Genomic DNA, 28,000 nt, shown 5'->3' on the forward strand with positions numbered 1-28,000 from the left:
GATTCTTGTGCATCCCTCTGTTTGACTTGGACATCCCTAGAATCACAAAGTGTAAGTCTGAGTTTCTCTGCAAGCCTCATTTTCTTCTCATTGGTGAAACAGGATAGATAATTTCTTGCCTTACAGGCATGTAAATTTTAATAGTTTAGTCCCCAGTTCAGCAAAGCACTTGAGCACATTCTGTTGGAGTAAATGGGATTTTAATTCGGTGATTACATTGTTTGGTGAACTAGGGCCACAATAAAGTACTTGGAGATCGTTGGAATTAGAGGTGCTATAGGACTGGAAGATGTCATCATTGGTATTTGGCAGTAAAATAAACCATGGTGATATTTTTGCCCTACCTACAACAGGTCATAGATGGGGTTTGGATCATCTTAAACGCGTATTTTAGATTTGACAAACAGCCTGAGATGCTAGGGAATAATGGTTTGGCTGACCGTTTTTGGTTTGTTTGGTTATTTTAAATGCAGTGCCTTGGTGGCCTAATGTGCTTTTTTGGACTTTGGGAATGCAGTTTCAGTTCCTTTCTGTAAGTGCTTGAATCCACAGTCCTTGGATATGTGTGTCTGTCAGAGAATTGGCTGTTAGTTTAGGATTAGGTGTTCTTAAGCTCTCTGGTTACCGATTCTGTAATTTGCATAAATAATGTTATAATATAAATGATATCTGTAAATGGCCAAACCCTAAGCTTAGAGAACTAGACTAGATTAGCTCTTTGTCTCAGTGGCTCAAGTATTTTCTGTGTTCTGCGACTGTAACATCCACAGCTGGCTTGTTTCTAGCACCGGAGCTGCCAGATGCAGCGGAGAGTCGTAGGGAGCAGCACAGGCAGGGGGAGACGACAAGAGACCCCCAGAAAAGGGAGGAGGAGGCTGGGAAGGAAAGCGCCGTGGCTAGGCAGCTTGTTTATATCACCTCGGAGGGCTGATTGCATGCTTATCACACACAGCACAAAGCTCAGTTGTCTGGACAATCGTCTAATTGTCTTTACCCGGTAAGTAGCAGCCCTGGTGACATTCCAGACCTTGACCTCTGCCCTGTCCAGCGCCAAAAAAGTGCCGTTAGGAATCATGTAACACTGGGTATTAAAGATTGTTGGAAAAGGCCAGGGGGTCAACCTACTGTGGAGTTTTAGCCACAATGCTGAATATAGCCGGCTCTCTCCTCCCTCCCTCCTGAGACCCGGGCTTATTGTACGAGAGGGTCGGAACGATGCCTGCGCCGAGAGATGCGGCTGTGCTGGAACCACCTGGGGCTCTGCTGGGAAGGAAGAACGTGCAAAGTCTGAGATTGCGGAGGCGTACCAGCCTTCTTTTCATAAAGAGCTTGGGCAATCCTTGGTCAAGAAACGTGCTTCTAAATATTCTACTTGGACACTATAGCTTGGGATGTCAGAGAGCAAGTCTGCAAAGAGACTGCTAGCTAGAGCAGCAGGGCTCTATGTGTCGTAGCACTACCAATACCAGCAAGGGCTGTGGTTCCGGGATGGAGGAGGCAGGAACCGGAGTGCCAGCCGCTGCAGAAAATCTGTACAAACCTGCTGAGGGCATGGGGGGGGAAAAGGCCGAGCGAGTTTGTGCTTGCGCTAGGAAATAGCCAGGCTTTCAGCAAATTTTTTCTATTCAAACCCCTTGTCTCCAAAAGGGACCCTGCGTGAGAATCCTCGTGGCTGTTGCTGTCAAAACCCCTGCCTTCTGCACGCCCCAGTCCACCCAGCTGCCGTTGGAAAAGCATCTCCGCAGCACGTTGGAGGACGCGGCGCACTGAGCCTGTAAACCAAGGGTCCGCTCAGGGAGCTGAATGTTTCAACGAGACCTCACCTGAGAGATGCCCTGAAATACATTCTCCAATTAGACTGAAAATCTCTTCGTTAATAACTGCTCTTCTTATCGCATGAGTTTGATTTTCTATGAAGTATTCAAGTTAAGTCTCTTGAATAACGAGAAATGAGTTTGATTGAGCTTTTAAACAAAGGGAACGTACAGAAATTCTTAGTGAACTCTCCAACCAGTGTAAACAGAGGTAAATACTAAAATCGGTGGAGCTATGCCAGATTACATCAGTTAAAGATCTGACTTCCTATTCCCAGGCATGTTAAAGGTGTTACTGCGCAAATGACTGCAAAAATTATTGCTGAAAGGTTTTACGCTCAAAGGCAGATCAGGTATCTGGTCCGGGGAGGGAACATCCATCGCTGCAGAAGGAAATAAAGGAGAGAAAATTGTGAAGTGTTAACTGATATTTTTAGAAGCTTTATAATGACAGGTCACATTCCCGAGGACTGTAAAGTGGCAAATCTAACACCAATTGTTCAAGAGGGGCAAAAAGATACAGCAAGCAATTACGGTTTAACACCAGTTGTGGGAAAAATATTAGAAACCATTTTATGGGGTTTGGGGAGTGAACAGCTTGAAAAGTGTAATTTGATTAGAGATGGCCAACGTGGGTTTTTGATCTGGGTTTTAACTAACTTAGGATTCTTCAAAGGTATTGCTGCCATGGGAGGTAATGGATCTTGGTTGGATGGCACGTACTTGCGCTACGGTTTTGAAGCGGCAAACTGGGATGCAGCTCCAGAGCTGCTCTTGGTTTCCTTGAGCTGTGCTGCTGAACCTTCTTGGAATGCATTTAAATGAGGGGAATGATGAATCCTCTCAGCCAGGTGGAGGGGGTGAAAGCCAGATTTTGTCTGAAGGAGTGAAATGAAGTACCACTTTTTTTTTTTTTTTTTTGCCTGCTACTTCCTGAAAGTCTTAAAAACCAACACACGGGGGGAAAATGGAAATCGAGCAAGGTGGACTCCCATGCCAAGCCCTGTCACCTTGGGGAAGCTACTCCAGGGAGGATTCTCTCAAATGAGCTTTTCAGGTGTCTCGCTGGGGTTCAGGTGCTTCCTGGAGGTCGTACAGAGATCAGAGCAGTGCAACTGTACCAGCGGGGCTTCGCTGGGCACACAAATCCTCTGTTTGTGTGAATCGGTTTGAAACTGAAATGCCGATGCTCTTTGTGGTGCCTTTTTAAATTGCAGGCTGCAGCTCAGGGAGCATCTCCGGTGGGTTCCACTCTTGCCTTGGCTACTGAGCCTGTGAATGTGGCCAGGTCTCCATCCCCTGCACTCTTGTTCCCTTCTCCGTAACAGCCACGGGGTCGGGACAGCCTCCTGCCACGAGACGCAGCTAGCACAAGGTGTCCCTGGTCTCAGAGTCCCTGCACCTCCTCGATGCTACTGGATCAAAAAAGACATATTAAAAATAAAAATAGCTTTAAACAAAGAAACACAGATAGGATTATACTCCTGAACTACCAAAAAAGCAACTTAGGATCTGGTACAATATTGATTTACTTTTAAAAAAAAAAAAATTTCAGAAGAGGTTTGCTGATAATTTCAGGGATAAAGCCAGAAGTTAAGTTACTAAACTGTGTCTTAGGCTAAATAATTAACTGGGTTTCTTTTTTCTTTTCCCAAAGTATCAAGCATTATAACTACTATTTGTTTAGCACTTCTGAATTCAGCCTTTTTGGGCGTGTTGCTTCAAAAATACTTGCATGCTTTAGGATTTGTTTGGTAGGTGTGTAGGTGCTCTTGAGAATTCCTCTTTCCAGCAATGTCTTGTGTATGTATGGGAGCTGTATATATTTTATCTTATTTTTTTCTGAAAGCAGAGGATGTACTGAGCAAGGAGGTAGCAGTGTCACCCCCTCTACAAGGGCTTGAGTCTGTCTGAGGCCAGTAAATGGAGCATATATTTTAATGCAGATAAATATAAAATGCGAAGTCTTGGGGGCATGCACCAAAAGTGCAAGTAGACATTAAATGGAAAAGCCCTGCAGCATACTGATCAGGGAGGGGATTTGGGGGCCATGGGAGAACAGTCCTTCAAGCCATCATGCCGTCATGTTGCTGCAGATGAAAAAAAAAATAGTGTAGTGTAAAGCATCAATAGGAAGGAGAAAAACCGAATTAGATGGATGATTATTTCGTTGTTCCATGTCTTTGGTGAGGCTTCAAAAACATGCTTGCTTCCTCCTAGGGAGCAAAGCGTTTGCTCTGTCTGGGGGCCTGGGACACACTCGGAGTGCCGATTCCTTGGCTTTTCCTGGAATTTGTAACTGAGGACAAAATGATTTCCCCTCAGGAAACGGAGGCCACAGGCCTTCTGCAGTTGAGTGGAAGTATTTGGGATCACGGAAGGGCCTGAAATGGTGGATGCGATGATAAAAGTGGGAATGGGCGCTGAGGGTCGGGCCGGTGGTCCTTTGCTCTCAGACCCCCCGCCACAGCCACGCCGTGGCGTGCGGAGGCTTTCAGCCGCTGTGAAATGAGTTATGGACAAAGTAATATGGCTCCTATGTCTACTAGCCAGTAATTAACACGCTGTTAATATCTCTTTAACAGGCGACGCTGCAATTTCGGATTTCCCACTGAAAGGTAACCACGTATTCCCTGCACCGCCAGAACGCGCCCTGCCTGCGGTAAGCGCCCAAGGACTGGGCTGGCACTGGTGCGTGGTGAGAGTCTGTAGGACTTGTCCCACTTAACGAGGTTATTCCAAGATAAAGGTCTTTAAATTTCAAGTGATGAAAGATGAATCCTAATTCCTGAAAACCAAAGAGCTCACTCAAAATGGAGGGGAAGCTGGAGAAGGCAACGGGGGATCAGTACAGCTGCTATGGACCTGGTCGCTTCCGTGGGTCAAGTCAGTTAACCTCATTTATTTTTTTTTTCTTTATGCCGCTATCTGTTCACGAGGAATAGTAAATAGTCATCTTTTTACAAAAATGCTTTGTGGTGCATCAGGGATAGACACCACGTTAGGTGTAGAACTATTAACGAGGTTTAGAACAAATAGGGAAACGGAATTAAGCCTTTAGTGCTTGTCTCTGTGTGGGCAAACGGATTTTTGCCTCTGCAGCTCATCAGCCCGCCCTCAGAACCTCCGATGGCAGGTGCTGCTGTCGGCTTCCAAACTCAGATGCTAATATTTGAGATGTGTTGAGATTTTTAAAGTACGTTGACATTGCCTGGGTAGATTCTCGTGTAAGGTGTGTTGCTTGTGTATATTCTCCACCCCTTAAGGTAAGGTCTTTGCCTGGATGTGATTTAGCCGATCGCCACACCAAGGAATTCGTGATGGGGACAGATGGGACAGTTGCAAGGGGACAGAGGGACACTGAGGCGCAGGAGCGTTGTCAGCCTGTCATATGCAACAGGTCTCTTGGTGGGGGCCAGCAAACAGCCTTGGTGCCAGCCTGGCAGCGTGCTGGACTGTGTGGTGTCCGCTGGAGCCAAAATGTAATTCTTTGCTATGCAGGGATACCCATTTTGGGCGGGAATAACTGGAATGTTGCAACCAGAATCCACAGATTCTGCCTTCTAATTCAAAATGCTTCTTCAGCCCAGTTGTAAACTCTTTGGGGCCAGTGCCTGCCTTCTGGTTTTTGTGATTATAAGCACCTTAACACAATGGAGTCACGGTCCCTGACTGCCTTCCCTAGGTGCTGCTTCAGTACAAATAACTACACTAAATTGCCGTGTCCTGCAAGGAAATGTTTGGGAAATGTTGAGCGACCGTGCGCTTATGTTATTGTAAAACCAGAAATGTTTACTCATTATATTTAAATAGGTTTGGATCATTGTGGATGAAAGTGAAACAAGATATAAGCCTGCAATGACATGCATAAATACATAATTAAGTGTATTTCCTTCCCATATGGAGAGGATTAGCTTTCTTGCCTCAGCGGGGAGTTGCTTTATTTGGTGTCTGCTTTGGTGTCCCTTTCTTTTTGACAGCTTACAGAGGTACACTGAAAGGGAATTTCACTGGCTGGCTAATGAATGTTGGAAGAAGGGCTTTGAGGGCATGTGGAAAAGAATAAGTGATTACCTCAGAAAACAGAAGTTTAGGGACCTGAAGGGCCGTCCTATTATCCTGACTTCTCTTTTTGACCTTAAGTGGGCCCTATGGGATGATCCTGCCCACCTTACCAAGACTTATTGCTTAGTCATAAATCGAGACAGAGGGAGAGAGAGATGTGTCTAGTAAATGCTGAAGTGTCAGCGATAGCGCCTGAACTCGGGTTGCATAACTTGAGAAATATTTTATCACCCCTGTGAGCCAAACCTCTGAAAAATCAATAGAACCTGAGAGTTGTCGGTATTGATCTGAAAGGCTGAGTTGTATTGAAATATTCATGGCAGAATGTGTGCGTGTTTGGGGATGTGTGGTTTGGGGACAGGGATGTAGTTCTCGGGGAGTGAAACATTCAAACTAGATTTCATTTAAACGAGATTAAGACTATTAGGTGACTTGCAAAGCATACACTTAAAAGGGAATGAATTTGCTTGTCATACGGCAAGGCTTCTGACAGAGAGAAATGCATTCTCATTATTATTATTTTTCTTAAATGACAAACTGTTGGGAGGAAGAAGTCAAGGAGATCTGATAAAATTAGCACCACGTTCTCTTGGGGATCTCTGGGCTTGCTTTGTTTGCAAAGCCAATTTGGACATTGCGTCTTTGATCTTCACTTTCAGTATTTGAGCAGGCATGTTTAGTATCACTCATTTCACAGGAGATTTGGGATTCAAGTTTCTTCAACAATCTAAAAAGCAGTACATTAGAAGGGGAATTGTCTGCCAGTCGTCTTAGAATCTCAATACCCTTGATACTAATTTGATGTGATGCATTTCACCAGATGTGTCTACCTGAACGATGTTTTATGCCCAAGAGGTTTGTGCTACTGTAGAGTATTAAACTTGGCTCTTCCCCCCCCTTCCTCCCCTCCGTTTTTCTTCCAAGAACAATCGAATGAAAAGCATCCCTAATTTTAATCTGCATGTGTAGGTGTGACATGTTTCAGACATTTGGAAGGAGGAGAGTGTGTCAGGCAGGATTCGTGCAAAGAGTAGAACAGAACCTTGAAGAAAACCCATGCCGATAATGCTGCAAAGAGATTTTATGAAACTGCTGCTTATATATAGGCTAATAGATTAATATATTCACTCAGACTCTGAGACCTGCCTTTTTACTTCTTACTCCTCTCCTGCAGGATCTTTGTCACTTCTGGGGCATAGGTTCAAGTCTCTGCTGATCCCACAGACTTCTGCCAGGCTTTGGGCAAATCACCAAGGGCATGATTTGGACTCGATGATCTTAAAGGTCTTTTCCAACCTAAGTGGTTCTATGATACTTCAAGGCATTCAGGCGTTTGAGAGTCATCTATTTTTGCACATATCTTAGTGTGTCGGAGCCATTTCTGCAAAACCACAGCAAGGGAATACGGCAGCGCTGCCCTGCCTGGCTGCACGCTTGCGAGGATCCGCCTGTGGGATGCTCGGTGACTCTGGGCATGCAAGTTCTTCAGACGGACCCACATTGTGGATGTGAAGGGAAGGGCTGAATGGAGAAAGGAGAAATGGAGAAGAGAGTAGGTAACAAGTATTCTTTAAGAAAAAATATTGGCCACGTAGGCTGCCAGCGGGCTGAAGATACTATTTCGGGAATAGGCAGCTCCGTGATCTTTAGGACAAAAGACATGTCGTGCAGGCTATCGAGGGTTTGTGCTGCGTGGTTATAGAGTCCAGCTCTTAAACAAAAGGGAAAATAAGGGCAATTAGGACAGATGTCTTTCTTAACTCTCTCATGTGTAAATTCATCCATGGTTAAAAACAGTTATATGAAATAAAACTAAGCACCCTTGAGAGGCATTACTTCAATCAGTGGCTCAACCTAAGCAGAAAACCAGGCTTTGTGCATCGGAGATTTGCTGGTATCGCTAAAGAGAAAAGCCACAGCTCATTCCTTCAGGCCGTGGAAGTTGCATGTCCCCAGGGAACGGACCGTGAAGCTACCTGGTGTTGGTTTAGGATCCGTGTGACCAGCATTTGCTTCCCTCACCCCCTCTAAAAAATAACAATCATACAAAAAAATCATCAGAACTGTTGCTGCTGAGTGAAGCTTCCTACGAAAGGGAACCTCTAAACTGTACGGCCAAACAGCTTGGAGGCAGCGCTGGCAGGACTGGCCGTGCGATTCCAAAGGGAGAAGCACCTTGTGCACCAGTCTCCGTAAATACCGGCTGCTGCCCGAGCCTTCTCAGCAGCATGGTGTGCACCAGCACCCTGCCGTTCCTGGGATGCCGCGGAGCCGGGAGAGGTGACACCAGCTTTCGTTTAATTAGGCTGGGAGGGCATCATTTTGTTGCCTGAATCTCATTTTTATCCATGTTGCTGCAATAAAGCTTTCCTGTAGTAGGTAAAATGAAAGCAGGAAAAAAACCACATACTTGCCATTCTTTATTTAATTCCATTCCTCAATGGCAAAGTAAACTGCATGTTTAAGAAACAGACATCAAAAGATTTGATTTCTCTGAAGCTAAAAAGCCTATTAATCACAATTTTAAAGTGTTCTTTAATTACCCTGTAATAAAATGACACGCGCAGAGCGGGAGGAAAAATTGTACACTTTTAGAGTTCCTCATGCTTGTTTGTGTTTCAAATCTCACCGGAAATCCTTGTTGATCCCTCCTGCTTCTGCTGCTTAATTCTTCTCTGCCACAGCTATTGTTTATCGTTTAGCCACGTTAACCGTATCCGCTGCAATTCTGAGGCAGGAAAAAGCGTGTTGGGAGGACGGGCCTCATTTCTAAGCTGGTTTCTGGAGGATATAATAGCGATGGAAACTTCATCTTGTGATGGAATTAGGAGGCTGTGGGGCGCAGAGCTTCCCTGGGTGTTGGGGGGGGTGGTGATGCTGCAGCCCTTCGCTCGGTGAGCGTGTGTTTCGGCTACAGGGGCCGTTCCCGCATCGTCAGTGCGATGGGTGCATCAGGACTTGGAGTCTGTGTTGCGTCCTGGGAGAAGAGGATCTTGAATCCCTCTCCAAATAGCAACCCGGGAGGTAAAGGACTAGTAGATGGTGCTCAGGATTGCATAGCACGGGCCTGAGTCACGCAGGACCAGTACGGCTCCTTCCACTCTCCATGCGTCTCCATTGCACCCTTGAAATTGGCCTCTGGATAAAAGCTTTGAAACAAGGAGATAAGCAAGAGACACGGGAGTGGTTTTGGTCAACCAAAGGACGGGATTTGATTGACCAAAGGATATGATCTGTCAAAACAGGCTATAAGGAAAAAGACAAGGTTAATCTTTGTTTAAAACTTCTTTGTAAAATTCAGTTTTGTTGAGGAAGGAGAATGAAAAATAAAATTGGGGTGGACGCCCAGCTCCTCCTCCTTTTACAGGACGAGATAGGTGCTGGGGCTCGTGGTGGTAGAGAAAAGCTTGGAAATACAAATCAAGTCCAGAGGACAACAAAATCATAGGCTTTTACAAAAATAAAAGTGTCACGACGTTTGATAAAACTTGCTGGCTCCTTGAAACCCTCAGCAAGGTTTTTGTACTTGAGATGATTCGTAAAACATCGAGAACATCGATTGCCAGCGTGGAAGCAGACTACGCAGGCGTGGAGCCCGTCCCTTCGAGCAGTATTAGTGGCTCCTCCTCCTACTGGAAGGAGCAACAACTGGTAGCTGTGGGTGGGGGAAGCCACGGTCCCACCTCATGCAGGCTGGTATGTTTTGGGTCTGGATTCGCTGCTATCGCGAAACTCAGCCGGGTGGGTAATGTTCCGAGTTGATCTGTTTTCAAACCCAGACAGTTGTTAATGAAACAGTTGCTGTTTTGTTGACAGAACATTAATTACTTGATCTTAGGACTTGGTAATTGCGCAGGCCCCCTCTGTATACATCACTAATTACATTAGCAATTATATGGCATTTTAAAGACAAAGAAACGACTACAGCAATCGCAGTGTCGCGGGGACCCTGCTGGTAAATTTCAATCAAGTTCCTGCAGTCCCAGTGAAGTGTGGAGGCGAGTCCTGCTCCACCCGCGTCCTGTGGAACCATCGCTCCGCTGCAGTCCCTCGCCGCAGCACCCCAACCACACAGCCCTGGGAAAGGTGGGGGGGCTGGAATTTCTCGTCAAAAAATTTCCCTTCTCAAAATGTAGCATCCTCTAAAAGCCTGCTTGCTGTTGGAAATAGTTCTTTCTACTGTCAGCTCTATTCATCCTGGAAATGATGAAGAGTCAGAACTTAAAGAATCATGGCTTGGATTAAAACTAATTGCAGTTTTTAAAGACACTGGTCCGTGCCTTCCTGCAAAGCTGCATTGTATTTCTAAGGAGCTTCCTTTGCAAATTAATAGGCCAGAATGTTAAGAAGCTAAAATTCCTGTGCCTTCAGAAGCTGGAGATTTGCAAAAGAGCTTTAAAATCAGAATAACTGTAAGCATGAGAACCGGCACCAGCACGCTGGTAAAGCCACCGTTACTTTGAAAGGTGACAACATGGACAGAGGCTCCTTTATTCGGAAGAAGAGCTGTAAAACCCCTTCCTTCGGGTAGGCAGCACCTTACAGTCTGCAAATCGGGTACCGAGGGTCGTACTTCAGTTACTGCTGCCATTCCCTTCTCCTGTCCCACCTCCTCGGGCTTTCTGTCCCCTAGTACAATCCTGAGGAGGGATGGTTGCTCCTCTGGGTTCAGGAGGAGTTTCTACTACTTGTCCCTGTCTTGCCCTCCATGGTGGGTACGGGCTGTGGGGCCCTCGCATGCCACCACCGTTTAAGTCAAGCAACCTGTGCCCATTCAGGTGCTGGGGGAGGAAGAAGGCGAACATAAATCCATCGCTTGTGTGGTTTTTCTACTGATTTTGTAGCTGTGGCTCTCGTTTGAAGGCCAGAGGGGAAAGTAATTATATGGGCAGCTCCATGGATGGCGTGAGTCGGTGCGCCGCCACCGACTCAGGTTGGCGATAGCTGAGGATCTGGCCCGTGTCTTGTCAAGTTTTGAGCTTGTAAACAGGGAGAGATGGTATTATTACCGAAAGACAATCTCTCTCGCTTGTGCTAGCTATTTATTCCCCCGTTCTGCTCCCTCCCACCCCTGTTTTTTACTGTTCCTCCAGGACTGTTGCTAGATGCAGTTTCTGACCCGTTCTACCCAGGATCCCCTTCATTAAACCCTCACTCCAGGATCAATTAAGGTTGGTTTGAACCTGCCGCTGCTTTTAATGGTGGCGAGATTGCAGCCACCACCTTCTTGTCACAGAGACAGTTACTAACTTGTATGTAAGACGGGGTAGCTACAGCCTCCGTGCGTGATGCTGGACTGAGTTTGAGAATAGAGACAAAAAGGAACCGGGATGGGTTTCCACACATACACACGCTGTAAACCTTGCAGAAGAGTCACAAGAAAATAGGGCGCTCCATGCACATCCCCCCGCGGAAAAGGGACTGGTGGTGGAGAGGCTGCTGTGTCGTCATTCTGTGTCTTTTTCTGTTATTGCCGTAGCTTTGCGCAGCCGTGGAGGACAGCAGATCTGGCTCCCCCCACCTGATGCTGCCGCCATGGGACAGCGGGTCGGTGCCCTCCATTCGGGAGGGGGCTGTGGGGTCTCCTCCTCCCCCGGCTCTACACTGATGTTTGCTCAACGCTGGCTCTGTCCTGGCTGCTCTGTCCACACCCTCTGCTACGGCCACCAGCTGTCCGTTTAATCCAGTCCTGCAAGTGGAGTTAATGAGACATTCCTACTTAAATAACCTGGTGCGATTAAAGCTTCAGATCTTTGCACCTCGACAGCTGTGTGTTGTCACAGAGATAAATATTTTAACTGGTCTGGCAATTCCCCAGCTGCCCTGCGTAAGTGGTTGAACGAGTGGCTGTTGTTTCCCCATTTATTAAAGTGAAATCCAAGTTCTTACAAAACAGCCATCTAGAAAAGACACGTAAAGGGGAAAAAAAAAAAAAAAGAGGGTGGGAAAGAATGTGCTTTTCTAGAAGGCCTCATGCAGGTGGCAATGTGGCCGTGCCCGCTGCCACCCGAGGCCAAGGCTGACTGCGCCTTCCCTCGCTGCTCACAGGAGCAGTTCTGTCGGGAGATGTGTCTGGCCGGAGTTCTCGGCATCAGCCGAGGGAAGGGTGCGGATACCTGGCCTTGGGAAAGGCACTGCCTTCCGTGTTTGAGGTGACAAGTGTCATTAAATTCTTTCCAGAGCGTGGCAGCAATCTTACAAAGGAGAGCTGAGCAATCTGCCCTGCGTGCAGCACCTGGTGAATTAAGGATTTAAGAAGGTTGTGGGTTTCTAGACTTTATTGGTCTTAACGTGGGCCAGGAAAGATCTTTTCTCATGGGCTTTTGAGAATCGAGCAAGATGTCGTACTGAACCTGGTTCATTGTCAAATGTAACGGATCCCAGAGATTTTGTTGTTTTTTAATAGGGATTCTCTTTCAATATGGAGAACTTTTGATGATGCCATCTAAGCTAGCTGGGGTTGGAGGGAGGTGTTTGTATTTGCATTTAGGCGTTTTTTGAATTTAGAAGTTCATTTTTTTCCTGAAACTGTCTTGCTGGGGTACTTCATGCATCTCCTTCCCTCACTCAGCATTTTATTTGGAAGTTGCTGAACGGATGGGACAGCGCTGGAGGCGAGAGCGATAACCGATCACAGGCGCAGGCTGTGCGTGTACATCATCAAGTCCTTAAGAGAGGTAAGAAATCACGAGTGGAACACAGTAGATCTCCAGGCTTTCATCTGCATAACAAACTTCCTCTCGTGAATGGAACAGTAGGTCACTGTTAAAGACTAAGAATCTCTTTGAAACTAACTGTTAGTTTTATCACTAAAATCGTCACTTAATACACTGCTGGGATTTTTTAGGGGAGGGGAAAAAGCCGAATCAGATTTTGAGTAGAATGAGCCTTTGTTCTAGACGAGACGGAGGATATTTCACCAGGACAGTGGACAACTTCGGTTTCGCTGTTGGGGAGGTCATCTACTAATTGCATGTTATCCCGGAATAAGTAATTGAAGCAGATTACCAAAAAAAAGCCTGTTTTCTTCTCAGTTTTTGGTTGATAGCGCCTAATGTTTTCAGATGCTTTAACTGACATCTGGCAGTGTTTTAAACACTGACGCATATTCTGTTAGTCAAAAAATGCCAGTAAAAGTGGCTTTCATCATCAAAGAAAATTTTCGGTTGTTTGAACCTTTCCAGCGATTTTCACACAAGAATTTAGAATATTCCTGGTTTAGATGGTCGATTACCATTTTCCAAGATGATTTTCACCACTCTGGTTTATTTTTTTCTGATGGAATAAAGGTAATTTACCTGTTTTTGATCAATGCTCTTACAAAGGGAACAGAAATTCCCCGTTAGGTGTGCCAGACCTGGGCTGCGGCAGCCAGTGTATGTTACCCTTCCGGAAGACCAGGGGCAGGCGGAGCAGGGTCTCCGCCGCCGGGGCTCGGGGCAGCGGGGCTGTGGAGCACCTCCTTTGCACCCCAGATACTAAAACCTGCGCTCTGCTGCGAGAGGGAGCAGATACAGGCACGCTTCGGACTCTTTCTTGGGAGTGGATGTCGCTGACCTCTGCGGCGTGTGTGGAGCTGTGCACGGAGGCAGCGCCTAAGAGGGTCCAACGCCGAAGGCAGTCCCACGGGCAGGAGCCCAAGGACAGGCCGGCATTGGTCAGTCTGAGGTTTGGGGGTTGATTTTGTGATTTTATGCTCTAACCGATCGGACTCTGCCAACCAAAAGGGGAGCCTCCCGAGGGAAGGGCAGCTCGCCGACCTTTTGACTCCTTCCCTCTCCTGGAAAGGCGCTGGCTCTCCCCCAGGTGCTGGTGGGCAGAAGAGACCATCGCCGTCCTTCCATGACTATCAGTCCCGACCTGGCCCTGCCCAGTCGTGGGGGGACGTCTCACAAGCACGAAGGTTTGTCTGTCGGGACTGTCACCTAGCACGGAGTTACCCTTTTTAGAAGTGTTATTGCCATACCTTACCATATTGCCATACCATACTCAAGTGCCTTGAGTGGACCCATAAAGATGATAAATAATAAGGCATAATGAACACTCTGAAATTAAGGTAATTCCCCCCCTTGTTTACAGTACAAAAATTTTATTTTTTTGTTAGGATAATTTAAAGTTTAAAACTGAAGTAGACATATTCATTTTACAAACAAGATAATTCTTCCATAAGTAGGACCATTAAAAACAGTAAACAAAAAAAGCTATCTTTACAAAAGCTCTGTGCATAGCAACTTCATACCGTATATAACTGACAAAGCAAAAAAAACCAAAAAAACAACCAGCCAACCCCAAACGAACCCCAAAACTATACAGTAGGGAGAAATGAGGCCTTAATTTACAGAAGGGAGAAAACAGTCTTTAAAAACCATGCATATTGGAGGTGTGCAAAGAAATAGGGGGAGTAAGATGCTATACCGAGATAAATAATGAAATAAAACGTACTCTTTCAAAGTTATGATAAAATTTGTAGTCACCTATCGAAACACTTTCATTTTTCTAGTGGCATAAAGGAAAGCCGTTAGGGAATATTAAACAGCAATAACTAAAAGAGGACAGATTTGCTTATTACACTGAAAAAATCCTTACACATAAATTTTTACATTGCTTTTCCTTTTTGTTGGGTGCTTTGCCACTGCCAAAGTCCTTTTTTCGTGGTCAAGGATTTCTGATTGTATTTGTTTACACACATTTTTCTTTGTAAAGCTACCAGTAAATTCTACACTCATCTTGCGTATGATAATTTCCATGCATGAGCAAAATTCATGTTCTAAACCATTCCTATGTTTAGGGTTTTTTCATTTCTTTGACTCAAATCGAACCAGAAAATTTGTTTTCCATGTTTACATCAACATAGGCAGCTGCACGTTTCTCTTCCTATAGGTACTTGAAGTAGCTTTCTAGGGAGGTTTTCTTTTTCACTTGGACTCATGGCACTCACACTTGAGCAACTGGATGGAGCTAATAAAAATAACTGAAGTGTGAAAGGACTGTGGAGTGTTCAGAACCTTTCCTTTTTGTTAGCCAGCCTGTCATTTTTTCCCCTGAATCTTCCCAAGATTTCAGTGATCTTTTTTATGTGCCTGCGCTGACTAAGCAAGAATAAAAAAGGGTGGACAATTAACAGAATAGCTTTTTCCATGAGATGTCTCAATGTTTAAAATTGGAAACCTTTCTGACTAAGATTTTGTAATGAAAATTTTATTTGTTAAAAAATGCCAGAGGGTTTAAGGTAGCAAGCTGCTGCTTTTCAGCATGTGGCCTAGAAATTCCCATCTATCTATCGGGAAGATTTGCTGGGTGTAGAATTTTGAGTTTAAGCAGAGATGATAGAATTTTAAAAGTAGCCTGTACACAGAGGGACAGGGGGAGAAAAATCCACCATCTTTATGCTTTGGAGCTGTTTGGGGGTTTTAGTGGGTCAGGACAGGGAGGGAGGTGATATGTCAGAAACGAGCCTGGTCCGTCAAGATCTTTTTTTGAAATCTAGGACTCGGTGTATTGTTTGCTGAAATTTATGGAAGTTTTAATCCAAGCTCTAATAATCCTCAATCTGATTTTTTTCCCCTGTAGGCATGCACAATTCCAAACATGAATTTGGACCTCTGGCTCTTAGCTTTGCTGGGATGTGGGTACCTGTGAATAAATGAAATTCACTTTGGGGTTTGGTTGGGGTTTTTAAGGAACGCCAATGACCAGGTTAGCGCACCCCGTTACGTTACAGCCCCAGATTCCTTAAGACCTGTGATTCTTTTGGATTTCAGAGATCACTTGGCTTCAGGGCTGGTTGCCCCGCTGACCTCCGACGATTGCTACTTCCTTGGTGGCACGAAGGGCGTGAAGGACCTGCAGTGTCGGGGAACCCACAGCCATAGTTACCGGTGAGTTATTTCAGTTCAGCTTTTCTGGAACGCAGACACTTTCCGTAGCCTGACAGTAAGACTCTGACTAACTCTATTCATGCTTCCTAAAAACACATTATTCCCACCAAATCTCTCGTTAAAGTTGCTTCTAATTGCCATTTTTGCTAAGAGGATAAATTGGGCCTTGAGTTCCAGAAGGCGCCGCCACCTTTCCTGCGCCCGCCTGTCTACAGGGCCAATTTGACACATTTGTAAAACGCCCTCCGGTGCCAAAAGGTGGCCCGTTGGGTGGGGGCTGCCGGGTCACGCACCACACACAGCGCCCAGCCCCTCGGTCACCCGTTGCTGCGGCTGGATCTGGCCCAGGGATCTGGAGAGAGGCGATCTAGTCTATGGCTAATCCACAGGAGCTCAGCTACGCGCCTGGTCCAACCCCGAGTCCAGCACTGAACGGAACATCTGCCACATGTAAGGATCCCCCAGAACACGGTTGTACTTACCCATCGATTAAACTACAGGGTAAACGGACAAGCACAGTTTTGGGGCCATAATTAGGGGTTTATTTATTAACGTAAAGATGTTACCATAGGAACAACTATTCATGCAGCTACAAATTGTGTGTATTTTAGTGGGGGGTGAGTAGTGTAGCCAATTTTTTTTTCTCATTTTAAAAATAGCTTTCCAACAATCAAATTCTTTTGCGCCGTCTCTGATTTAGTGAGATAACTGGTGATTATCTTTTTTTTACCAGACTTGTTCTCACCTTCCGATTTCAGGAGAGGAGGTGCAAAGGGGAACTAAACTTTTTTTTTTTTTTACACTAAAATGCAGAAAAATTCAAAGCTATTGATTACTTCTATGAACTTCAATATATAAATGGAAAATACTTACCATTTTTAATGACTCAGGATAAAAGTGCATAAATTACTCAAATACATATTTACCCTCTATAAATGCACCCTTAATATGAAGCATAACTGAACTTAAGGTGTTCTAACTACATGGAAAAACAATATGTTAGAGAACCCTTTCCCTCCTAATTCATACATTGAACCTATGAAATAAACTCAGTACCTCATGAGAAATCCGATTTGTTCAAATCCCTAAGTGCCACTCATTTGCCAGTAGCATCTTTGAAATGTCCCAGTTAATCTCAGTACCTGAATATACTAATCAAAACAAAAAACGGAAGGGGGAAAAATGAGGAGGCTGAAAATTCGTCTAATTAGCAACCTGTATACCACAATGTCTGTAAAAGTTTCTGATGGTTTTGTTACCCAGAAAGAATCCTATACATCCTTGCACATGAATTCAGTAAGAGGGGAAAAGTGAGGAGCAATTGCAGCAGTAATAATATATCTCAAACTTATCACTACATTTTTGCATCATTTTTCTTCATTGTACAACTGGAGGAAAAAATCCAAAAAAGGGTTTAATTTCTACCTCTACATACAATAAGTTACAAGTTTATTTATTTAAATAATTGTAAAACATCTTACATTTTTTAAAGAGGTTAAACTATAAGCAAATACACACATACACCAAAGTTCCATCATTCATGTCAGTTTGTCCTAGAAATTCTTTCATGCTGGTACCCTGTTTTGTTGATTTTTTTTTCTGCATAAACTAAATCGATATCTGAAAGGCTCCATAGAAAATAGAAACTTCAACTTTTTTTCCCCTACAAAGTAAAACAAATTGTATCCAAAATATCAAGCTTGAATCACTTTGCCAATTTCTTTCTCCTTTTCATATTTTACAAATCTTAGGAAGGTTTCCTGTCTTTCAAGAAAGACTTTGCGTTCCTGATTCCGTTCTGCCAACTGTTGTTCATCCTGGCTCTTGGCTGATTCTTCACTCTCCATGTTTTAGGAGTTGACGTGGTTGTGTCAGAAATATGAAACAGGTAAAAGATGCAGACTTCTATCTTGTCCAATCCATAAAAAATGTTCCTTTTCCTGGGCCTGGCTTTCCCCCAAAAAAGAGCTTGTAGTGCTATTTTTTTCTTTTTAGTGGTCCATCACAATAAGTAGTTTTGTGCTGTAAAAGAAAAATGCAAAAAAAAGAGGGCAAAAAAAGGAAGAGGGAGAGGAGCAAAGCTGCCTCTTCCTTACATCGGGGGAACGACAAGACCAGTCATGGCTGAAAAAGAAAAATGGCAAAGATGAAATTCTGGCACATTTTTATGGAACAGAATACATTTGAGCCCTTCACCCTCCCGTGCGCCAGCACTGGCCCTGTTCGCAGTTAAACTTGCCCTCCCCTGCCTGGGGTGGTTTTAGGCTTTAGTGAGACCTAAGGTGGTGGGACTGCGGTGGCAGTGGACAATGTGCAGTTCACAGGACGGTCACCGAAAGCCAAGGGCCCTGTGGTTCTTCACTGGCCAAGGGAGGCAGGGGCTTAATCCAGTCCCAACACGTGGATTTTCAGAAATGCCTAACGGCTTTTGGGTGCTTATCTCCATAGAGGAGCCCCTGGAGATGGACATGGCTCAGCACTCGCCCCAAGAATTCAGGCTCCAGCCTTCTCAAGGTGAACCCTCAAAATCAGCCTTGAAAACCGGGCTGGAGCCGGGTCTCCCTCTCACGTCCCACCCGACCTGCTCCCTGCCTTGCGGAAGGGGTTGTGGGGGAGGGGAGCGGGGTGGAAGCCCCTGGGACTGCCCCAGCCCTGCCGGCGGGACCCAGCCAGAGAGTTACAAGTCCTGATTCACTGGGCGACGACCAGAGCTGGGGTTTGCTAATTTAGTTGCGGTGGAAGGAACGGACCAGCCTCTCCTCCTCGCTTGGTTTACCCCATATGTCCGAATCACTGTACTCTTACCTGGCACGTTCCCAGAACACTGGCTTTATGTAAATTATTTATTAGTCACTCTCACTGCCTTTAATTTCAGCTATATTCTTCGTGACTGACAACAGCAACATTTTAAGCTGCCTGGAACTGGTGCCGTTCCCAAAGGTTTTGAGGGGTAAGTTAAGTTTATACGTATTTATATAACAAATGAGTGAGTCATATTTTCAAAGGGGCCTCAGTGCAGTGCAAGGTCCTAATCCTGCAAAGATTTATGTTCACTGAAATTTGTGGGATTATTCATGTGTTTAAAGCCCTGTCCTCTGAGAATTAATTTCACCCTTATGTTCATGGCGTTTAAAAAAATGCTTCGGGCAAGATCCTCAGCTAACATGACTCTTTTATTGGAGCTGTGGTTTTAAACAACTGTGGATATGCTCTATGATTTAATACAATAGGAAAATAAATATTTTCATATTTTCTAACTTACTAGGGCTGGAAGTCCCTGCCAATTTTGGCAGATAGCTGAAAGAGAAAGTGAAACCAAACAGTCTTAAGTCACATATCTACTTTAACTGCTTAGGAATGTGCTATTATCTTTCAAACAATATTTTTTGTTGTTTTTTTTTACGTAACCCTAAAAATGTATGTAACCCTAAAAAAAGCAGGTAAATATTTGTATGCAGGTTTTTGGGGGGTGGGTGCATTAGAAGACGAGAGATTTTCTGATAACGCTGAGGAGGCTGCTCCTTTCCTTCTCCTCGTGCCCCAAACCAAACAACGACCCTAATGGTAGGGTCCCAGCCTGACACCGGAGAGCCTTCTCCCTGTGTATTAAGCACATGCCTGCCCTTCTGTCCTCTAGCAAAGAAAACTTGCTTTCAGTCTTGGAGTGATGCCCTCCTCCAGACTCTGCTGGGCTGGTGGCAGAGGTAAGTGCATGCCCTCAGCTGCTCGCGCCACCCCCAGCTATCCCAGCGGAGCAGCCTGCGTGAGCGCTTCCTAAGCTGCTTCAGGCAAAATCCTCCAGGTTAGCTCAAAGAATTTAAATTGTTTGTCTAAGGTAACCTGGCTGGCTCTTTTGCCTGAAGCAAACAGAGGAGCACTGGCACAGCGGGTGCCTGGCCAGCCCTGCCGGCGGTGATGTCCCCTCCTGGCACAGCCAGAGTTGAGATGGTCCGTGCAGGGAGGCGGCGGACCCTGCTATAGCTAGCGTGGCTTAATTTGAGACATGCAGGGTCTGTCGGCAGTGTAGTTTAAACTGTTCCCAAGGGGCTAGGCCATATTGGCAGAAGTGCTTCTGATACTATTATCCACATTATTTTCATTTTTTTTAATCAAGGAAAACTTCTTTTAGCAGATCGAAGCGAAGACCAAGCCTGAGTTTCTGCCATGTCTCTTCAAAAATATTTTAGGAATACTTGTAGATGCAGTATTTTGCAAAGTTCCTTAAATTTAAGGGAAAGTACATTTTTGCTATATAATTAAAGATACTGTTATTCAGCAGTCGTGGACTCAAACTAGTGATGGCGACAGCAGACCTGCCATCTGCAGCCAGGAGGAGTACGTTATTGCCCTCGGGGTTGTGGCGATCCCTCTTTTGCCTCCCTGCCTTTCCTCCTGAGCAAGCAGCAAGTCCCTGCTTTCCTCTCCTTACTTTTGCCCTCCCCAGCTCACGTCTGCTTTGTCATTCCAGGCTGGCAATGCTCCACAGCAGATATACACTCCCCAGAAGTCGTTAGGATGGAACCTCCCAGCGGACAAATTCAGGTAAAACTGTAATGCGCCACGGAAGGGAGAAGCAAAGCCTAATCGTTTCGCCAGCATTTCATCCTGATGCTGCAGCTTCACCTCCTTGTGCAGCAAAGAACAAGCGGGCTGAGGAATACTGGCTGGAATTCTCACCTCTATTTCCACAGCTCATCTAGACGGCTTTGCTCTGTGGTTCTCTCTCTTTGTACGTACCCTCATCTGTCCATTTCCACCCCACCTCCACTCCCCTTTGGGGCTGCACTGTCAAAAGCCTATTCCCAGCCTGTATCGCTTTTTATTGAATGTTTGTGAGGTTTGGATTAAGGTCTTACACTGCTAGCAAAGCTGTAATTATTTTTGCCTGTATTACTATATATTGAATCGATGTAACTTTTCAATAAAGGTGGTTCAATGCAGGACACTCCCTGATGAGTTGGGAATATAGAAACCACAGTCATTATCCCAGAGGGTCTTTTTTTTTTCTTGGAGGGAAATGGAAAAAGAATTAGAGATGAGCCTTATTGTATTAACCTTGACAGCTTGCAGTTATCAACTGAAACACTTGATTAAAATTGTCACAAGGTTGGAGAATTTTTTTATAAATAAATAATCAAACATGGATAGTACCCAGATGCGATGGTGATGGGCACCTTTAACGGGTGTAATTAATAATGATCATAAGCCTAGTGTATACAAGTGGCCCTTGAAAATGCTGTCTTTCTTTCTAGTGGAAAAGAACTCTCTGCCGTTCAAGCAGCCGTTTGGTCAGAGCTGCGCAGTGTCCTTGGCGCTGCACGGATTTACACGTACGTGCACACACCCATCTACTCTTCAGATACTTCAGGTGCTTTGTTGGTGGCTACATTACGACCTGGTTTAAAAACTGTGCTTTCGAGAGAAGATGAGCGTTGAGCATTTTCAGTCATCGTCATGTAAAACCTCTTGCTCTCTCATCTGGCTTTCCTCCTTTGCTGCTAAGTTGCCAGCTGACTCCAATCTTATGGTTCTACAGCTCTCAGAAGAGATGACCGAAGTGCTCCAGCGGTGCTGCTCTGAGCATCTTAAATGAACACTCCTACCCTGCAGTGCCCGAAACGTGCCTGTGCAGGAGCTGGCCCGCAGGTAAGGGCAGCTTTGCCCCTTGCAAGCCACCGAGCTGCTGGTGGCAGAGCTGGCATCCACGCAGCCTGGCCTGATAGAAGGTGGACTTGGACCTGCAGGCTTCACCGTAGCCATACCTCTGACCCTACCCCTAGCGAACATGCAGGTTTGCTTTCAATAGTAAGACCATGGAGATGTTTGTAAAACAATGCACCCAGTTATTATTCTGGGACTAATCAACGGAAAGTGATGGAGAAAAGAAAGGATTTTTGGATTAAAGCACAGCTGGCTTTCATTTACCAGACAGTGCCAGTGGCTTGGATGCAGGCCACCATCACCTTTACACTAGAATGTAAGTGAACTAAATTACAGCTCCTGTGAAGGAAGTTCCAAGACACTAAAACATAGGCAAAAACTTCAAGGTTTTCCTAAAGAATTTCTTTTTAAGTTTTCCTGCATAGGAAATCAACACTTTTTTGTTTTTCCTTTTTCAGAAATCCTTCTGTATTTGGATGAAAGTTTTTCATTCATACATTCCCGATCGTCTCAAGCACAGACAGGTGAGATATTTATAAAGAAGCAGTGGTTTTGTCTCTTTTAGATGATAATAAGCGGGTTAAGCCATATTTCGTGTAACATTTTTTCAAAAAATGTAGACAAAACCCATTGATTGCTAAGAGATGTAGAAGTTAACTTGGCCTCATCTGTTGAGTGGCGTTGATGTAGTTCCTACCTCACCACGGTGCTAAGTTGTATATGCACAAAAGGCTGCCTGAACAATTATTTTGATTTAGTTCAAGTTAATTAGGAACACCCTTAAAATAAAAATAAGTTTGCAATGTCATACATGCATTAGTTTAATTAAGAGTTTAAATAAAAGAGCACAGGAGTGTATAGCCACTCTGCAGTTACATATTTTTCCAATTATGCTGGAAAGTGGCAAAGTCAGTACTGAATCTTACCCACTAGCCTCTTTTTTGTGTGTGCCTCCTAACAGTCTTGACTATTTTCTTCCATTTAAAAAAGCAGATTTTTTTTTTTGTCCCATTAAAAACAGAGCTCTTCTCTAGCCTGAATAAGTCTGTTACATATGATGAGCTACTAAAATTAACATCCAACAGATGACAGATAAGCAATTAATAGTAACAGGGGATATTCTTGTTCAGTGTTAGCAAGAAGTTTTAAATACCTCTTAAGGTTTTCTTTATTTTGAAGCAGTCTGTGCCGCTTACATCTCTGCCAAAAAATGTACTTGATCCTTCCAATATATCAAATGTAATCTGATGACATATACATATTTTTCATACATATCGACATAATGTATATATCATTTGCAGCCTTTGGCATGCTTTAATCACTGTCTAGGCTCTGGAATCGTTCCGATTCAGGCAGAAGCATGCTGCTGAAAATGGCCCAGCTATTTTCACCTGGTTGGAATCTCTGGTAAGAGTTACTGTGAAATGCAAAGTCTTCAGTGTTGAGTGGCTTTGACACGGAACAGCCCGTCAGGCCCTGGACTGGTAGCGATCAGGAACCGAACCAGCCATTTCATCTGCATCCCACCCCTCCGAAACTTCCCAGAGCCGCTATTTCTCTCGTTTGCACAACCTTTTAATGCATGGGGACCGGAATCCCCAGTGCTGTTGACACCCTTAACTTTGTCAAGACAAGATACTAATAATTAGGGTCTTCGAGTCAAACCCTTGTGTTTCTTTAGGGAATTGTGCAGGTGTCCCCGTTGCTAAATTGAGGCTGTTCCGAAGGGTATCAGACTTCAATACCTTTTGGATTGGCTAGGATCGTGATGGTTAATGGAACATCTGACCTTCTGGGGCTTGCCTGCTATTCCTTGTAACTGAGCTTGCATTTTTATGTTGAGATGTGCTGAGCTGGCCAAAGGTAATCTGGGCAGTCAGCGGTCCATGCTGTTCCAGCAGTTTCCAATTTGCTAGCTTTTCCCATCAGCTGCCTTCCATCTGAGATGAGTTGATTAGGCATTTGTGTACTTATCATGCCGTGTTGCGTCACATCACATTACATCTTCCCCGTGCCTTTTTTAAACTGCCTTGACGTATGACATGAATGGAGCACGCAATTGTTCTGATCGGGATCACCTGCTCTCAATTTGGAGAGCGTATAGAAGTGAGCGGTGTCCAGTATGGATTGCTGCTTCTCCTCTACTATCATGTCCTGTTACACTGAAGAATGTATAGCAGATGGCAGGTGAAAGAGGTAAGCGAGAACACATGGCACAGGGGGTTATCTGAGGGTATCCCACATCTTGGCTGTGTGGTGCAGCCCAGAGCCAGTAGATTTGCAAGTTTCCTTTCCTCCCAACATACAGTTTTGGAAAAAAAAATTTTCCAGTGGTACTGTAAACTGTATGGAATAATGGGAATGCTAATCTGAGGGTGATGCTTGTACAGTTCCTTTAGGACTGTTTTAGACTAGTTTTAGACTAGTTTTAATCCAGGTTTAAACGCTGCTGTGGTTAACATAGGTGGAAGCTATAGTCCAGATTTTCATGGCTGCTTGTACGCAGAGTGGCATGCCCTGAGGTGCTGGTAGTATTTCTGATCTTCTCATTGCAACAGGTTGCAGTAAGTAGGATGGAGACAGTATCACCAGGAAACTTCTGAACACAGTAAGTGACCAAAAATACATTGCAAATATGACGTTAAAGCTCAAAAAATCCCACTTGGGGAGATGTTTTCCCCATATTATGGGTGGGAAAATTGAGAGGTAATGTCAAAACAGTTGCCTGATGTGCTGGGGGAAGGAGCCTGCATACACTTACTGCTTGCTCTGTGCTTTTGCTATTCTAACTCCGTCAGTATTTGCCGATGCCTAAGTTTGATAAGTAAGTAAATAAATTGCATTACATTACCAGCACATCTAGTCTTAGTTTACAGTACAGGGCGATGGCCCAGAGAGGCGATTAGCCGTCTCCCATTGCTGCAGCACGGTAAGTCCATTCAAGAAGCCTCTTTGGGACCCTCCTGTTGACTTTCTGGCCACATCTGCCTGTCAGCACTGTGGGAACGTTAATTTGGATATCAGGCTGTGTGTATCTGGATCCTTTCCAAAGCATGTGCTCCCCAGCTTGCATCAATTTAAGTATTTCAGTTGGGAAGAAGAATTTGCATCTATGGCTGAAATAGTTAAATAGTTAGAACGACCTGGCCTAACAAACCTTGGGCAGACGTGTTTGACCCTGCAAAGCAACCGCTGCCTTTGCTGTCAGTCACAGCGGTAAGTCCCGTTGTACTAAGTCCTGTATCTGCTGAAAACTTCCTTAAATAACAGTTGCAGCATATTATTATAGTTACCTATCAGGGTGTTGATGTACAAGGAGAGAGCCCACAAGGAAAGGGATATGGTTAATAACTTCTGCATCGGTTTTTCCAATCCCAGGTTACTGCATCTCTACATGCATAAGCGATGTCAGTAAGTAATCGTAACCTTAACTGACAGGTTAATCCTGAACACCTCAAGAGTGGACTTTTGTCAGTAAAAGTGCAAGGATGTGAGGGCTGGGTTTTTAGCCTTGAGATTTTATGTTATACTTAATCTTAAATATATACTTAATATTAAAGTTTCATTTTTAGAATCTTTTATTGATTACTAATTGGCAGATAGAATAAAATATGTTTTTATTTTAGTTTATAGATAATATATTATTTTACTTTACCTGTTCATAAAAGGTATTAAAAAAAAAAAGAGAAAATCTTTTCCTAAGCAGATGGGGCAGACATGGGTAGGTTAAGGAAAAGGATCAGCTTCAATAAAACGTCAGTTGTTTTTTTTTTTAATGTGTCCTTTTTCCGTCTCCCAGAAACAACGTGAGAGATTTTCTCGCTGAACCGGGTTGTGGTTAGCACTACCATGGGTAAGTCACTTCTGAACAGTTAGGCCTTCTCAGCATAGCATTAGACAAGTTTAGCTTTAAAGCAGGCTTAAATCTGTTCTGAACACACTGATTGTCTTTAATTTACAGCACTGCCCAACTGACTTAAGCTAAATAAGCAAATTATTCTTAAGTTGATAGGCTTTCCTAGTTAAATGTTTAACTAAATCAGTTTAAAATTACATTACCTTGGAACAGTTCCCTAAAACAGCTTAAACCCTCTCAGTTTTTATAAAAATGCAGTGAAATCAATTTATTCCTTCATTAGCTGATACAAAGAACACCACCACTACAAAAAAAAAAAAAGATGGAAAAAGGTGAACTGCAGACCAGGTAGTGATGGTGAGCCTTTAGACACCGTGAACATGCGAAACATTGACAAAGGTAAATCCATTTCTAAACAGTTTAGATAAATAGCTACAATTGTTGGGCCAACAAAACTTTCTATACTTACAGTTTAAAAAATTTCTTCAAATCCTTCTTTCCATCCTCTTTAAACAGAGTGGAAAACAAATTATACTCCCTATCAACATGATACCTGTACATGGGTAGATCAATGTCTTTCATTAATGGGGAGAAGATGATCTTAGAGAAGCAGAGAGTTTCCTGTAATTAGGGCAGGGGAAGAAGCTGTTTCAGAATTCTGTAAGTTAGCTTTTAAAAATGTAATTGATTTTGTTCAACACACTTAGAATTTCCTTATTATATAAAATAATCACAGTTTATGTAAGTCCCTGTGGCCTAGCTAAGGATTTATAATGCACCCAAATCAACAGGTGTGGTTTGTAGGGCTCGTTTCAGAATTACCACTGGCTCTTGGCATGGCTGAATTCCCAGAGTTGTGTTTTCTGTGGTATCTCTAGTGAAGTCTGAAGGAACCAGATGACTTCTCAGGCCCTGTAACGGCTTTTTTTATGGAGACTTGGAGCATATTTATGTGCTGCATGCCCCGCCCCCCCCCCCCCCCCCCCCCCCCAGCCTGTTAAAAGAAAGAATTTAGTACAGGTTTCCATTCTTATCTTAATACTCACATTTGTTTTGCAGATCACCTTTAAAAAGGCTGTAAATGTACTATAGGGCTCAATTCCCGGTATGAGCCTAAACCTTGCAGCAGGTTTCGAGACATTGGCTGTTATGTACAGAGCCGTGTATTAACTGCAGGGCAGACGTTTGTTTTACAAGTCTCTGAAGCCTAAGGAGAAGTCATTCCTCACAAAAGAGCTGGTATTGAAATGCAGTGTGGGTCTAATCCTTCTCGGTATAAATGAGTGTCTGTCCCCTGTTGTTTTAAAACCAAATAGACAAAGCTCAGAGCATTGTTTTAATTCCATTGGATCGGGTCAGATTTTCACTACGGAGTCCTGTAACATCAGTGTGATGGTATTCAGGTGGTTACTGTGTTTACCCAGACTAACACAGCGTGCTTTACATGCACAGGCTGAATATTGTACGTTTCTTACCTCTAAACCCATTTCCATTGCCACTAGAGCAGGCAGGAGAAGGAGACCCTTGGGGTCTGATGACAGGAGCAAAGGCACTCTTCTGTTTGACAGCAGGAAAGACGGAAGAGGAGAATGGAAGGATGGAAGAAGTGCTGGAGGAGCCAACTGTTGGACTTGAAGACATTACTGCAAAAGGAAAAAAAAAAGCAAATCCTCATCAGAAATGCCATTATGGAAGTTGGGTAAAACTGCTTTAAAATGTCTGCCTTCTGATTACTCATTTTACTTCTTAAAGATGATCTTATTCTCATATTGAGTCAGCTGGTTACAGTAAGTCTAAACTAGAGAGGTAGTTATATTTAAAAGTTCAGAAAATTCTTATAAAATGAAGGGTGAGGATATCAGAAAATGGTAAGTCATCGAGGGAGGGGGAGAGAGCGTCAATATGAACAAACAGTAGACAGCAATCATTCCTGTGCCCTCCCCAGCTTTTTAAAAATGAAGACTTCCTTGGCTGGAGTTGAGGGGGAATGTTTTAAGCTGTTGCTTAGATTTTAATCTAAATTGGCTTCTTCTTTTTAAAAAGGTATCTTGCAAGAATAAGTCCCATTATATGTGCAATAGCTTAAGCAGCAACTGTTTGCTTACCTCCCAGAAAAATATCAGCTATTTCTCAGCAAAACAAGCAACCAATAACCATATTTTGTGGGGGTTCAAGTGCATCCCCAGGTCTCATGGAAGTACAGTTTGAAATCAGTAAGGAAAGGGCCGGATTTGCAGAGTGTTGTTATTCTGAAGTCAATGCCAAAGCTCCAAAACAGGGGAAATATCAAAAGTACATGAACAGCCTTTTGAGTTGCATCTTAGCCTTAAATTACAGCTCAAACTGGGAGGATACTGTTTAGCAGGTTTCAGACCAGCAAGGAGCCTTCATCATCCATGCAAAGTCCTTACGTAGATGGTGTAAATAAAATCATATTTTGCAGGATACCAGGTGTTTTCTGGAAAGGCATGATCCTGACATTATGGGGAGGTACAGCCTCTGTAAGCTACAGTGTAGGTAAATAATTGCACAATAAGTCAATTAGTAAATACCTGTTTAACTGTTCATCCTCTTACATAAAGATTACATACACACAGTCTTGCCAGAGGGAAATCTGGGCATGAAAGGAAGTGTGACACACTCACGGTAAAACTAGTAACTAGAAACACAGTCACACTAACTTCCAGAACTTACTTAATTCCATCATTGTTATATTTCTCATTATC

General features: G+C 44.1%; 2 protein-coding genes across 11 annotated transcripts in view; one reads left to right on the plus strand and one right to left on the minus strand.

The window, feature by feature from the left end:
• The window catches only part of CDCA2 (cell division cycle associated 2), a 111,363-nt gene extending 84,055 nt beyond the window's left edge, over positions 1-27,308 (plus strand). The window contains exons 20-30 of one of the 3 annotated variants that reach the window (XM_055696068.1): positions 4,400-4,476; positions 12,451-12,556; positions 15,641-15,757; positions 17,509-17,645; positions 18,633-18,707; positions 19,216-19,461; positions 20,226-21,403; positions 21,877-21,942; positions 22,720-22,825; positions 25,218-25,271; positions 26,843-27,308. The gene's annotated coding sequence lies outside the window, so the exon portion shown is untranslated. Of the gene's footprint in view, positions 1-4,399; positions 4,477-12,450; positions 12,557-15,640; positions 15,758-17,508; positions 17,646-18,632; positions 18,708-19,215; positions 19,462-20,225; positions 21,404-21,876; positions 21,943-22,719; positions 22,826-24,508; positions 25,272-26,842 lie in introns of all 3 variants that reach the window. The other 2 variants (XM_055696069.1, XM_055696073.1) reach the window with 2 other exon arrangements.
• The window catches only part of EBF2 (EBF transcription factor 2), a 143,958-nt gene continuing 133,315 nt past the window's right edge, over positions 17,358-28,000 (minus strand). For 3 of the 8 annotated variants that reach the window (XM_027806086.2, XM_027806088.2, XM_027806087.2), the window contains one exon: positions 25,280-26,917. In XM_027806086.2, the coding sequence (XP_027661887.1) occupies positions 26,715-26,917 (203 nt within the window). In that variant the 3' untranslated portion in view covers positions 25,280-26,714. Of the gene's footprint in view, positions 17,882-25,279; positions 26,918-27,826; positions 27,835-28,000 lie in introns of those variants that run through there. The other 5 variants (XM_005439673.4, XM_055696075.1, XM_027806089.2 and 2 more) reach the window with 5 other exon arrangements.

The sequence above is a fragment of the Falco cherrug genome, chromosome 18, assembly GCF_023634085.1.
Source record: "Falco cherrug isolate bFalChe1 chromosome 18, bFalChe1.pri, whole genome shotgun sequence".
NCBI classification, from domain to species: Eukaryota; Metazoa; Chordata; class Aves; order Falconiformes; family Falconidae; genus Falco; species Falco cherrug.